This window comes from Hyperoodon ampullatus, assembly GCF_949752795.1.
Source record: "Hyperoodon ampullatus genome assembly, chromosome: 1".
Lineage (NCBI taxonomy): Eukaryota > Metazoa > Chordata > Mammalia > Artiodactyla > Ziphiidae > Hyperoodon > Hyperoodon ampullatus.
The window spans coordinates 81,703,574-81,718,835 of record NC_136914.1 but is presented as its reverse complement, the minus strand read 5'-3'; the positions used below and the strand labels follow the sequence as shown (position 1 = coordinate 81,718,835).

The 15,262-nt window shown below is 41.1% G+C and overlaps 1 protein-coding gene across 6 annotated transcripts in view; it reads right to left on the bottom strand.

Annotated features, from left to right (window-relative positions):
• Positions 1-15,262, bottom strand: part of TBC1D1 (TBC1 domain family member 1) — a gene marked incomplete at its 5' end in the record, with an annotated part of 204,786 nt that overhangs the window by 100,268 nt on the left and 89,256 nt on the right. For all 6 annotated transcript variants that reach the window (XM_079701164.1, XM_079701165.1, XM_079701168.1 and 3 more), the window contains 3 exons: positions 876-980; positions 2,706-2,795; positions 4,754-5,215. In XM_079701164.1, the coding sequence (XP_079557290.1) occupies positions 876-980; positions 2,706-2,795; positions 4,754-5,215 (657 nt within the window). The remainder of the gene's footprint in view (positions 1-875; positions 981-2,705; positions 2,796-4,753; positions 5,216-15,262) is intronic.

Sequence of the window (15,262 nt, the reverse complement as noted above, 5' to 3'; positions counted from 1 at the left end):
AAAGAGAGGAGACTACAGTCAGCAAAAAGTCCATTTAAAATGAGCTGGGCAGATGGGACTTCCCTGGTGGCGCAGTGGTTAAGAATCCACCTGCCAATGCAGGGGACACGGGTTCAAGCCCTGGTCTGGGAAGATCCCACATGCCGCGGAGCAACTAAGCCTGTGCGCCACGACTACTGAGTCTGCACTCTAGAGCCTGTGAGCCACAACTACTCAGCCCGCGAGCCACAACTACTGGAGCCCACGCGCCTATATCCCGTGCTCCGCAAAAAGAGAAGCCACCGCAATGAGAAAGCCTGCGCACTGCAATGAAGAGTAGCCCCCGCTCACCGCAACTAGAGAAAGCCCGTGCGCAGCAACAAAGACCCAGCACAGTCAAAAATAAATAAATAAATTTATTTAAAAAAAAAAGAGCTGGGCAGAGATTTCAGGACTCTGTGGAAAGACTCAGTACTTTAAGTTTCTTCTGGACTATTAGTCACAGGTTAATGAATAATAATCATAATACCTGCTAGGATTACACGTAGCCTAGAAACACTACAAATGCTCAAAGCTCTTCAAGGAGATAAGGTAAAAACTAGATGCAAATTAAATACTGAACGAAAACCAACTCTTCTGATCAAAAGTCCAAAATGACATTTGAAAAATGCTAAAGCAGAGGGTGAAAGTGAGCAGGCCTTTAAGAATGACGTAAATTGAAAATGCACATCGAATTAAGTCTCGGGTATGTACTAGCTGGTTATCAAATAGTGACGAAAGAATAATTAAAGCCAAATAATATGTCAATGAGGCCATATGGCTTTGCTAAGTAAAGAAATCAGTGAGGCTGAAATCCCTTGTAAAGGAGACTTTAAGAATGGCCCCTTCTCACTTACCAGAGCTTCATTTGTGCACTGAAACACATAACAGACGAAATGAAAGCCTCCACCTCCCGAAGACTCTCGGCAGATAAACCCAAAGTGGTCCACATGTCTAATACCCTGTTGAAGGCAGGGACAAGAACAAGGAATGGTGAGTTGTATCCAGAAAAGGCACCACTGCCAGACATTCAACTGAAGATTCACACAGCACAATTTTAAAGGACACTATAAAAGTATTATTTTCTCAGATATTTTAAATGTCTAAAAACATCTCTCAAATATGAAGTTCTACTAAAATGTTACTCTGATTATCCCCACAATAAGAGAAGTAAGATCTGAAAACTGGAGTTTTTACTGCTCATTTTAGTAGTGAAAGGAAGTGGAGAAAAGCTGACACAAAAAAATGAGAATTCTTCTTCGGTATCAAGGAATAAGCAGACGAGAGATTAACGTAAAAACACGTATGCACACACACGCAAACACATGCAGACACAAAGTTTAAAAGATTTAAAACATATGTACTACTAAAATAACAAATATGTAAATACTGAAGTAAACGGGTAGGAAGGATGAGTCAAAAATTATACACAGAAAAGAAGAGAGACGCTTTTAAACATAAGATATGAAGGCCAAAGTTCTACTACAGTTTCCTAAGAGCTCTTTTTAATAAATATTAATATGTACGCTTGTTTTGAAAGTATCAGCTAAGAGGCACCTTAATACAGATAAGACATCACCCATAAACATTAATATGCAGCGTCTCCTGAAAGCACCAGCAGGCAGAGACATGAGTGCTGACAGCTTGAAGGGCAGGTGATCATGTAAACTTGTAAACTGTACCCTTTAGGAAACAATTAAACTATCACATGAAAAAGCAGATATTTAATACTAACATTACAATAGAAATAGCAGCAAATCAAGATAAAACATCTATGGAGAATCTCACTTTCAGGGCAAGTATTTCCCAATAAACAGGCAATCACTGACATACCCTGGCATCTCCATCAATGTTCTCCAACACAAGTTAAGCATATGCTAGTGGTTACTCCTCAGGGGAATATGATTTGGAAAAAGTGGTTTCCTATTTGATCTTACTCAGGAACGTTCTTTATTTTCACCTTTTGGGGGAAAAAATTCCCTGCTGCATTCTTACGTAGATCACATTATAAATCAACAAACAATGAGACTTTCATTATATCTTATTAATTTTGAGAAAATGGAAGCAAGAAAATAAGTCAGACTTTTAAAAAGTAGCCAAACTACTTTGCTAGGAAGATCCTGAGTAAAATTGGTATAGCTCGTTATAATTGATAGATTCTCCAAAATCTCTCTATGAAACACACCCAGGAGATTTGCAAGCAAAAACTCAAGTAGATACTGTACTCTGAGGGAAACATCGTCAAAAGTAGTCACTATTTATTATATTTTAAGGAAGAAGAAATAATAATCTTGGTACCCCCAAAGTTATGAATTTTTATAAAGTAAAAATAAGCATCTATTTAAATATATTATCTGTGTGTGAATGTATATATAAATATGCACACACACACACAGACACACACACACACACACCTGGAAATCATGACTGTGGAACATTACTACCAATGCCTGAAAAAAAAGAAAAGGAGACCTATTTTCTCCAGTAGGATGGTTGCTAAAAGGAAAATTCTTAATTTCAAAATTATATTTATAGTTTGCCTTAATACACAAAAGGAAATGCAAGATCACAAACCCAGTACTTAGAAAGCATACATCTTGTGACCGTAACCACTTCTGCTGAATGACGGTAAAAGAATTCATTAAAAAATCAAATGGCAAGTGAGCTGATAACCCATCTCCATTTACCTGAGAGCAAAAGGATATCTCCTTAAAATTTTTCTCCAACGCTATTTTTTTGGTGTCAGGACTGATGAGGTAAACTTCAGATTGACCAATCTTAAAAGACAAACAAAAAAAGAAACTAGCTTTTTATGAACACTGAATTCAGATTTATACACAAACTTTCTCATTTCATAACCTATGAAAATAAAGACTCAATGGGTCAAGCTCCTATAGAATTCTGACCATCTCATGTAGAAAATCACTTCAAGGTCACAATCTATCCTACAGATTTCAGGTAGCACAGACAACCATCAGTGTGTTCACCTACAACAGGCAGCAGTCTTGAGGTGAAAGGACCAAATATACAGAAGTTGGCAACTAAGCCTCAGGTTCCCATATCCCCCCCTTTGTAAGGAAGAGAGGTTTCTACATAAGTGAACCTCCCAGGAAACAGGAGCTTCTCTTTCAAGATTTCTAGAACACTTCCTAATGATTAGAAAAGTCTTCTTAAATTATTGTTAAAACGATCTACCATTTGTTGAATGCATACTGTGTTAGGTATTCACTACTGCTTACCTGACTTTCTAAAAAAGCTAGAGCGTTAGCACAAATTAACACTGTCTTACAGGCCTGGATCAGCATAACAGATCTCCAGTACAGCAGGGGACTGCTGCAATAACTACACTGTTAACTGTGCAGCATCCCTCCCTCACCTTGCTGCTCCCTGAACCCAGCTGGCCACAATGAAACCTCTGCTCAGTGAAAATCACTTCCTCAAGAAAGTCTTCCCTGATTCCCCAGATGCCCTCACAGCATCCTTTACTTCTCCTTTACGGCATTTATCACAATTTTAGTGAGACAATTACCTGTACAATCAATTGCCAGTCTCTCATTGGAATCTAAATTCCACGTGGGCAGAGATCATGCCTGTCTTGTTCACTGCTGTATTTCTAATGTATTACACAGGACCCTGTATACAGCAGTCACATAATAAGTACTTGAAAATAAATGCACTGAGCAGCTTTCCCAATGACACCAAGAGGTTTTTTGCTTTGTTTTGTTTTTTTAAAATATATATCACACATTACAGCACCAGACTGACTGCCAACATAGCACTCTTTTCAGTATACTAGGTCAACCATGAAAAGAGGAAGAAATCGGCCCTCTGACACCCCATCTTGATCTTGAACCTGCATACATCCACACAGCCAGCTTCCTCACCCCTGGGCCATCCACTGCCCCGAATTAGGCACAGATGCCAAGACATTACATTTAAGCTCATGTTGCTCTCTCTAGAATGTCAGTCAGGCTTAGGCCAAAGAAGAGACAGAGGCGGCCGAGGAACAATCCACTCCCTATATTGTCAGAGACCAGCTTGCTACTGAGCCAGCTGAGTCCCATCGGCTCAGACCCAGAGGACTCCCAGGGAGGGCACCCTGACCAAAAGAGCCAAGATCAGCATGGAACCCAGGAGCGGCGACTGCCAGGGACAGCTTCCCTGCCCATGCCTTTTCTGGCAGTTGGCTGTCAGTTTACCAAACCATTTCTAGAAAAAAGTGAGTGAGCAATTGGCTAAACTAATATTTCAGCTTGGGTATCAATTTCAAATATCATGTTATCCCCAAACCTAATTATCCAGACAACAAAGGGTAAGTATTTTACAAATCAGTAAAAACAGTAAAGAAGGGGTATTTTCCAAAAAGATTTTGTTGAAATACGTTACTTGAAATTAATATCCATTTAAAAAATCTCCTTTGGGGGCCTCTTTTACGCATATTAACTCTTCTTTCCACATTGAAAAGGTATCTTCACAACCATGGGGGAGGGGGATAAAAATCACAGAGGATATAAGGTAAGAGTCTCTTTATGTGACCCCCTGATGAATTCCAAAGGCTAATTAGGGACTAAATAAGGATTTTATCTTGAGAAAAGAATTATTCAGTATAAAAACATATGGATTCACACAGAAATCCAAAAGAAATTCACAAAGAATCTTCGCTTGATAAAGCAGATTTTCTTTAAAACACACAGATCAGACTGGGGATGCGCATGAGGCTTTGATAATATTTTACCGTGAAGAGCATAGTTCGATTTTCCTCAATATCCGTCGGCTGCACAATATTGTGTCCACTAATCAGGTGGTTCTCGATGTCGTTCTCCTCAAAGGAGCTGAAAAAACTACTACTCCGCAGGCCTGCATCCTGAAACTCCTTCCTGAAGGCCAAGGAGCGCAGCCCGGGCTGGGAGAAGGACTTGCGCATCGGCCGCGGGCCCCGCTCCCGGTCCCCCGGCGGCTGCGGCGCAGCCCGGAGCTGATCCGAGGAGGAGAAGCCGCCGCCGCTCACGTGGCTGAAGCCCTCGATGCACTCGTCGATCAGGGCGGGCGGGGCCTTCCTGTGCGCCACCGCCACGCGGCCGCAGAACAGCACCTCGAACTTCTTGGCGAACGTGTCATCGAACTCGGAAGGGAAGCGGAGCTCCTCCTGGCGGGCGATCTTCCCGGCCTGCCGGATGGAGCTGATGATCTCAGGCACCTGCCGGGCAAGGAAGGAGTGTTATTTGGAACCCACAGTGGTTGGCGTGGCACAGAGCCTGCATCCACAGGAGCCAACGCCATGCTCTCCCCACAGGCACACGGCGTATTCCATCGCACCAGCCTGAAGGAGCATCCCACTGGGAATCTGGGACCAGGAGAGGGAAATGGGCAACTTACACAGAGACAAGAAGGGGGTAAGTATTTACTAAGCACCTCTTCCACGCTGGGGCTATGCTAGAGGATTCGCACACCCAACACCCTGCAAGCTTAAGTAAGGAGCTCACAGCTACACAGCCACACGTGGCAAGTCAAACCCAGGCTGGTCCCCCCACTCCAAAGCCAAAGGTCTCCTCCAGGAAGCTGCCACCAAAACATTATGCAGTTATTCTAATTTCATGGCAGTGCGTCTTGGCAGTGCATCAAGTCTTCCAAAATAAATGATGGGATGAGGAGAACAAGACTGTAATTATCTTATACAACCTTTCTTCTAATCATAACATCATTATTTTCTCTAATGACAACTAACAATTTATTCCACAGTCTTATATTCCCCAATAGTTGAATAGTATTGACTACACAGCTAGGAGGTTTTAATCAAGGAGTAAGCAACCCATGACAGTATCATCATCAGGGCAACACACTGGGGCTTCTTTCCACTGAGCTTCTAAAGCCTTTGATTCCTAATGTAAAGTCATGATCAAGAGAATGAACAAAAGGATCTCGTGTGCTACTGTCGGCACTACTGCTACACCCTCTCATCATTAGCTTCTGACAAGATCCCTCAAAGAAGCCACAGACCGAGATGAGTCCTCAACCGCATGAATAAGCATCTGTACAATCATCTGGATGATGTACAGCTTCAGTACTAACACAAAACAGACACAAATTCAATTTTCATAAGGAAGGGCCTAGTTTTTATGCCCTAACACCCAAAGCCATTTTTTCCTTTTCTCTTTGTAAGAAAATCCAATTTAAGACCCAATACCCATAGGCCCAATGTCTTTTTAACGACATTATAGAGGGAAAAGAACCCCTTTTCAATTCAAGTCAAAGATCAATACATACAGTAAAGGGAGGTGGTTTTAGTGGATTTTAAGAAGCAAGCTTATGTTCTGTGTTCATAACATAATCCCCAAAGACCCAACGACTCAAAAGACTTTTCTCTTTGTGATTTCGTACCAAGCACACCTTAAAGACAATCTCTGCCATAAAGATTAAGATATATTCTTTCAAGATCTTTTATCGTACAAAAAGTCAGTTTTATCTTCAGAGATTTTATGTTTTAAAAAATTAATTCCTGAAGCATAAGACCTAAATGACACTAAGGAAGCCAGAATTTCAACGTCAAGCAACCATGTGCCCTGAGTATTTGCTTGAGCTGTAGCTCATTCCTCCACTGACAAATAATTACATATCCTGTGGAGGCCTAAAAATTGTTCATCAATATAAAAGACAGGACAGAGAGAAGAAAGTAGAAAGTCTAGATTTCATTCACACCTTTGCCAACCAGTCACTACAGGAACTTGGCAAAAACAGCCTGTTTTTCTCTCTGGGGGAAAAAAATGCTTACAAGACTTTTCAGGTAAAAGTTATTTCTGTAAGGGTAAAGAATAATGACTTTTTCAAAAAAAAATTTATGCAAGTAAAAACCTTGCTGCTTTTCTGAGCAAGTGGGTAAAATTATTTTATCAGGAGCCATGTGAATCTTCCTAATTATTAACCCCACTCTCTGAACAGAAAATTCAAAGCTTACTCAGTCTTTTGAGGCTTTTTTTTTAAACAATAACTGACGTTTCTATATGCTGGGTCTTCCACTGCATCTGAAGTGAGTAATGAATGGTGTCTTTCATTACATATCAAAGGGGAGAGAAAATGTGTGAAGTCACATGAATTTATGGTGACTCAGCAATAAAAGGTACAAACACAAGTAAGACACAAAGTTGAGAATTTGCTTGTTCCCTCGCTTCACAGGGTCAGAGGAGGCTAAAGAGCACATTACATCGTCCTTGGTCAGAGTTGAGCTGTGGTCATTTTTCCTACCACCAATCTCTCATATCCTTTGATTAGAATCTTCGAAAGACACGCTTTAGTCAAAGACCAGTGCCTCTCCCTGCTCTAGCAGGTGCCTCTCCCTGCTCTAGTGAGCTGTGTGAATATGCGTATCAAGGAGATAATTGGGGTTAAAAAAGAATCTCAGGGATCCTGACAAGAATATAACAATTTCAGAATATTTGAAGGCGTACTGCCAAACACAGTTTCAACAATAAATTATAAATAGTTAAAAATCTAACGTTTTTAAAACATTTCTGTAAGTCATTCAAGTATACTAGGAGACTAAGTAAAAAGTGGGCTCCACATGTGCCTAAGTTTGTAAAACTTTCATAGTTTAGTTCCCTTAACCAGAACAGACCTGAGCACCATTTTTTGAAAAAATGAAGGCATATGACAAACCCACAGCTAATGTCATACTCAACAGTGAAAAGCTGAAAACACTCACTCTAAGATCAGGAACAAGACAAGGATCTCTCGTCACTTTTATTCAACACAGTTTTGGAAGTCCTAGCCAAGCAATCAAAGAAAAAGAAATAAAGGAATCCAAATTGGAAAGGAAGAAGTAGAACTGTCACTGTTTGCAGATGACATGACACTATACATAGAAAATCCTAAAGATGGTACCAGAAAACTACAAGAGCTCACCAATGAATTCAGTAATGTTTCAGGATACAAAATTAATACACTGGGGACGTCCCTGGTGGTGCAGTGGTTAAGAATCCGCCTGCCAATGTAGGGGACATGGGTTCGAGCCCTGGTCCGGGGTGATCCCACATGTCATGGAGCAACTAAGCCCATGTGCCACAACTACTGAGCCTGCTCTCTAGAGCCCGCAAGCCACAACTACTGAGCCCATGTGCCACAACTACTGAAGCCCATGCACCTAGAGCCCATGCTCCGCAACAAGAGAAGCCACCGCAATGAGAAGAAGAAACTGTCTTTTCTCCAATAAGTGGTGCTGGGAAAACTGTACAGCTACATGTAAAAGAATGAAATCAGAACATTCTCTAACACATATACAAAAATAAACTCAGAATGGCTTAAAGACCTAAATGTAAGAATGGATACTATAAAACTCCTAGAGGAAAACATAGGCAGAACACTCTTTGACATAAATTGAAGCAATATTTTTTTGGATCCATCTCCTAAAGGGAATAAAAGTGAAGACAAACAAAGGGGACCTAATTACACTTAAAAGCCTTTGCACAACAAAGGATACCACTGACAAAACAAAGACAGTCTAGTAGATGGGAGAAAATATTTGCAAATGATATGACCGATAAGGGATTAATATCTAACATATATAAACAGCTCATACAACTTAACATCAAAAAGGCAAACAACCCAATTTTAAAAATGGGCAGAAGAACAGACATTTTTCCAAAGAAGAAAGGCAGATGGCCAACAGGCACAGGAAAAGATGCTCAACATCACTAACCATCAGGGAAATGCAAATCAAAACCACAATGATCTCACACCTGTCACAGAACAGCTATCATCAAAAAGAACACAAATAACAAATGTTGGCAAGGATGTGGGGAAAAGCGAACCCTCGTACACTGTTGGTAGGAATGTAAATTCGTGCAGCCACTGTGGAAAACAGTATGGAGGTTTCTCAAAAAGCTAAAAATAGAACTACCATATGACCCAGCAATTCCACTACTGGGTATACATCTGAGAAAAACAAAAATGAATTTGAAAAGATACATGCACCCCAATGTTCACAGCAGCATTATTTACAATTGCCAACACATGGAAAAAACCTGTGTCCATCAACATATGAATGGATAAAGAATAGGTGGTGTATATATGTACAATGGAATACTACTCAGCCATAAAAAAGAATGAAAGTTTACCATCTGCAGCAACGTGGATGGATTTGGAGGGCATTATGCTAAGTGAAATAAGTCAGAGAAAATCACTTATATGTGTATGATATCACTTATATGTGAAGTCTAAAAAATACAACAAATTTAGTGAATATAACAAGAAGCAGACTTACAGATATAGAGAACTAGTGGTTACCAGTGGGGAGAGGAGCAACATAAGGGTACGGGAGCAGGAGGTACAAACTACTGGGTGTAAGATAGGCTTCAGGAGGTATTGTGGAACACAGGGAATATAGTCAATATTATGTAATAACTGTAAGCGGAAAGTAACCTTTTTTTGTTTGTTTGTTTTTTGGTATGCGGGCCTCTTACTGCTGCGGCCTCTCCCGTTGCAGAGCACAGGCTCCGGAGGCGCAGGCTCAGCAGCCATGGCTCACGGGCCCAGCCGCTCCGCGGCATGTGGGATCTTCCCAGACCAGGGCACGAACCCGTGTCCCCTGCATCGGCAGGCGGACTCTCAACCACTGTGCCACCAGGGAAGCCCCGGAAAGTAACCTTTAAAAATTGTATAAAAAATTTTTTAAAAAGAAAAATGAAAGCATACTGTCCACTTGTGACGAAATCCTGAATTCTCTATTCTTTTTTTTTTTTTAACAAATTTATTTATTTTATTTTTGGCTGAGTTGGGTCTTCATTGCTGTGCATGGGCTTTTCTCTGGTTGCGAGAGGGGGCTACTCTTCGTTGCGGTACGCAGGCTTCTCACAGTGGTGGCTTCTCTTGTTGCGGAGCCCGGGCTCTAGGTGCGTGGGTTTCAGTAGTCGTGGCACGCAGGCTCAGTAGGTGCGGTGCATGGGCTTAGCTGCTCCGTGGCATGTGGGATCTTCTGGACCAGTGATCGAACCCGTGTCCCCTGCATTGGCAGGCGGATTCTTAACCACCGCACCACAGGGAAGCCCCTGAATTCTCTATTCTTTATAACTCTGTCTTAGACTCACCTACACTGTTGCTTGTTACATAAGGGAACTGGGCCATTTACTTCATTTTATTTTCAAACGTTGTCCTTGGTATGACTGGATGTCAGAAGGTAGGGATTCAGAAGTGTGAGATGAACACAAGGTAGCCCTCTGCCTTGGAAGGGAGTGGGGCCTGGAGGGAAATTTGGTTAGAACCCTTTACAGTAACAGAGATGGGGTTTGCTGGGAACCTGAACTAAGCAGCAAGCACTGAAGACAGAGAGAAAGGCTGCGTGAAAGATTCTGGAAGACAGACCCACAGACCCACTTGGTGATTACCCAGACAGGGGCATTGAGGGTGTGGAAGACTGCACGGGACTCACAGGGCTCTGGCTTAGACTTCTTCAGTAGGGAACACAGAAGCAGCAGGCTTGAGGAGAGATTACAATGAGCTCTGCTCCTGTCCATGCTGAGTACGACCAGGAGGACTTGAAAGTAAAGGCATCTAGTGGGCAGCTGGACAAGCCAGCCTGGAGTCCAAGACAGGAGATCTAGACCGGACATCACCAGCACATATACACAGACCAGAGGTGGCTGATGCCTTGAGAACAGAAAAAGGGAAAGTAAAGGAAGAGGGCAAAGATGAGATGTTTAGGATACACCAACATTTCAGGTCTAAAGAAACTGAGGAATCACAGGCAGAGAAGCAGGAGGACAGGCAGGTAGGCAAGGATGATGCCAGAGATGGCAAAGGAAACAAGCACTCCTTCTTCAAGAAAGGGAGAGGAGGGGGCTGAAAACAAACGAAGGGCTGAGACGGGTCTGCTGAAGTTGGCAGCTTACAGACAGACATATATAAAATAAAGAGGGGATGCCCACACTGACCGTCCAAAGTAAGCAAGCAACTGAAAAATGTCTCAAGGTGACACTTTAGTCTATGAGAACGTATACTTCAAGTTACAATATTTACTGCAAATATACAGACACTTTCAGGGCAAATAGGCTGAGGTCAGTGGAGTTTATCCCCACGATATGATCTGAGTACTTTTAAAAAAATCTTTTTTTAGTTTAGTCACAGCAATAATATCTACGTCATTTCTGATTGCAGATAAGCAGATAAAGTAAATCAAATAACTGCAGCAAAAACAAGAATCTGAAAAGCATTTTGCTGAGATAAATTCAATGAGGGTTTGAGATATGGTCTTCTTTCAATAACAGGAATCACAACAAAAATGTAAATTCAAATGAATCGCCAATAAGGAAGAAACAGGCCCTCTTTTAGACATATAAAAATTTACTGAACTGCTCTTCTGTCAACCTATCTGAATTTATACTAAAGGTCAATTTTAAAGCAAGTCTGCACTTATTTCACAGCCAAAACAAGTTCTTTTGAATTCACATACTAACAAATACACAGTACAGTATGAAGTTTCTGTAGCAGGCTTGAGTGAATATTGTTGTATAAGCAGCCAGAAAATGATACTCTAAGAGAATTAGAAATATTCATTTCTGTAAATAAAGTCCTTATTTAAACCTGTGGGTCAAGTTTCTTTTCAAGGATTTGTGGATTTTAAAGGATTATAAACACACGGCAAGTGTAATTTTATTCACAAGGACTTAGGAAAGAGCTCCTGAAACAGTATTTAGAACAAAAAGCCATTTTACTGTACGTTTACACTTTTGTTTTTCTGCCAACTAGTAACAAATAAAATATTAAATGAATCTAAAGCAGCCCATATTTGCATTTAGAACTCTAGCATTTCCTCCTGTTATTTAAGATTAAAGCATTCCAAAATTGCAAAAACATGGCAGGCCACACTGTGTTTTGTCCGTTGGATTAAATGTTCCCACACTGCAAGGAGTTAAAACAAGCACTTCAAACAGAAAATAATCATTCCACATAATTATTTTCCAGAAGGAACAGACTTGTGTTTTGTTTTTGTTGATGAGTGGCTATTTGTACTTGTTGGTCATAAACAAGGTAAACACGGGAAGAAAACGAAATTAAACCGTGTCTCCTCACTCTATCTTACATGCCTTGAATTTCATACAAAACGCCTAAGAAAATACCTTCTTACTAGTGCTCCATACTTAAGTTATTTAAAGAGAATAAGACAGCTGTCTGATGCTCTCTATATAAGACATGCGTGAGCATTCATATTACCCAACGATCCAGCCTGTCAAGACTAGATTCGAAATAAAGATGTGAATACACCTCATACAGTGAATAAGGCGAGATTCCTCCTGGCCTTAGTAGAGGTTCACAGTGCAGGGAGGAAGAGACACGTCTGCATGTGCAATTTCCAATGCGTGCTGGAGAAGTCTCGTCCCCAGGAGAGGTCTGTCGTGGCTCCTCAAAGGGAACCAATGCCTCCACTCCTGCTGTGCGCTTACAATTAGCCAAAGGGCAGATGAATGCATTACATCTTCCCAAAAGAAAGATCAAACGTGCTGTGAGCTGGCTGGGGAAGCGCCTGGCACGTCAGAAACGCTGATGACTGCTGGCCCCTAACGCAGGCCTCACACCCTCAGTCAGGACTGCCTCATCTTTCTATCCTCCAGATCAAACAGAAGTAGTAGTATTCAGCCACTCTAGTTCTGATACGGCAAACTGGATAAACTCTTATCTTAGTAGCTTTTAAACCCCATGAAAGGTGCAATGCAAACATAAAACCCAGCGTCATATTCCAAAATAATCATTTGAAAGGTTCACTACAACCTTCTGGCTAAACTGGCATTTTTCTACAAACACTTAAAACAATGAGACTAAAATCCAACTCAAGAAGTGATTTAATAGCTGCAGGAGCTAACAAAAGAAGGTGGGGGAAGAAAGGGAGAGTAGGAGAAGATATTGCTGTAAGATTATGAAGTTGTTTCCTAAGTTTTCTAAAACAATTTTGAGAAGCCAAGACATTTTCAATGGTCAGCATAAACACTGACAGAAATCACTGGACGTTCAACCTGGGAACATGAGTCCTCAAAGTCCAACCCTCTTCATTTAATGCACTGATTCGCAAATCAAATGTGGCCGCACATTAGAACTGCCAATAATTTTAAAAACGAGTGACTACTCATCAGTTGAGGTGAAGCAGCCTGTGGAGGTGGGGCCCTGGCACCTGCAGTTTTCAGAAGCACCTGACAGCTCTCAGCTCTCTTACCACCTGTCCTCTGTCATGCCCGAGGTAAGGAATGCACTCCTCTCCCTGTCCGCTACACCATCACACCCCAAATCCATGGGATTATTAAGACCCTAGGCAAGCTGTGAACAGCAATAAAGCAGCCCAACTGCACAGATCCAGACCCTGCTCACAGCACAGATGAACAAACTAGTGAAGACAAAAACACAAGACTTGCCACACAGATACCTGACAAGCTATTTATGCCATTTAAGGGCAAATTTGATTTGCAAATAAATTGACTGTATTTCAGAGGTCTCAGGTTATTAAGTAAGAGCAAATGCCTTATAAGAAATGCTACTCTATAATTTTGATTAAAGTTTACTTCAAAATAATCTCTCCAAGATTACAAAACATTCATAAATATAATGAACTAGCAGTTAACCATAGCAATCACCCGGTATCAGTTATGTATGTTACATAATCTTTGAAAAGGGACACTGTGGTCTCTTTTCTACAAGGCAGGGGAACTAAAAACGTATAAATGTGCTATAAGAAACCATTAAACAGAGCGCTGGTTCCTTCTCCAGGACACACGCCATAATTAGTTTCTATAAATGATGCCCTTTTGAAATTGTATCACTGAGGAGAGATCTTCAGTAAAGGAATATTTGGTCACATAGTGTGCACTTATAAACAAAACAGTGAAACCAGCTAGAGCACTGGGCACCAATACTGTTTTTCTTCTACCTAAAATCAACCAGGACCAAACATATTAAACTCGTTAGGTGGGACACACAGGCCCACCCAACCCACAGTTCATGAAGCCACAGTTCCCGGACCATGTCCCCTGCAATGGAAGCAAGGAGTCTTAACCACCGGACTGCCAGGGAAGTCCCCAGACTCCTTTTTAAACTCAGCAGAAGAATGTACTCTTTAGTCATCTTTTATTTTCAGTAACAAGCTTAATACACATCCATATAAAAGAAAAATACAAAAACATATAAAGTTAAAGTTGCCTATAATCCCAAGCCCAGAAATAACACAGTTAGCGGGTTTTTTCTTACCTATGGCTGCTTGTGTATACTAAATGGTCATTTCCTTTACTTAAAAAAAAAAAAAAAAAAAAAAAAAGGATCACAGCTTTCTGCATTTATCATCATGGGCATAGTGTCAACCCATCCTAGAACCATCTCATTCCTTTCCGATCACAGCATCAATTTCATTTACTGCAAACACTGTACACAACGGAAATACCAAAAAAAAAAAATTTTTTTTTTTTTACCTATTCATGATCCAGTTCCAATTAACCTCATGCTAGCTGTCATGAACTCTGCTCAATCAGAAGCCGTTCTGGCAAACGTGTGAGGAGCATTCCAAACTTTGCATACACCGCTTAGGCTCCCCATAGCTGCATTTAGAGCATGAAGTGTTTGTGTGCATGTGGGAAGGGGGGAGGTAAGTAACAGAGATGAGAGTGAACCCAGTATTGCTGTTTGGACCACAGAGAAACATTCCATTTGGAGGGAGATGGGGGAGAGAGGGCATGTGGGAGCAGAAACAGAATAAACTTTTAAAAGATAGAAAAAGTCAGCCCTAACTCCTTCCCCAGCTGAAGCCATGAATCTACTACACTGACAGTTCCTACAGGGAATTCTGGAGCTGAAATGCCAAAATAAGCTCCAAACTCTGCCACTTCATGCGCAAGTCTGAGCAAGACACCCAGCTTCTTGGAAGCTCAGCATCCTCTTATATCAAAATTGGATATTACCAGCTACCCTTTTAGGTTGTTTTGAGGAGAAAATTAAACAATGTGAAAGTTGTTAGTGTAGAGCCTGGCACATATTAGCTTCCAAAAAATGCCAACTGTGACCTTCATGTTTGCCAAGTAAGAAAAGGTCAACTCTCTATTATTAAAGTAACAGCACCTAAAGGCAATGAGCTTGCTATTATTCCAACTGCCTTTCAGTACAGAACTGGTAATAAGTGACAAAAATTTATTCCATATCAGCCAGCAACAGATAATGCCAATCACATTTTTAATGTGACCAAATTTCCAAACATCCTGTAGGCAACGGAACTCTCGCCCAGCTC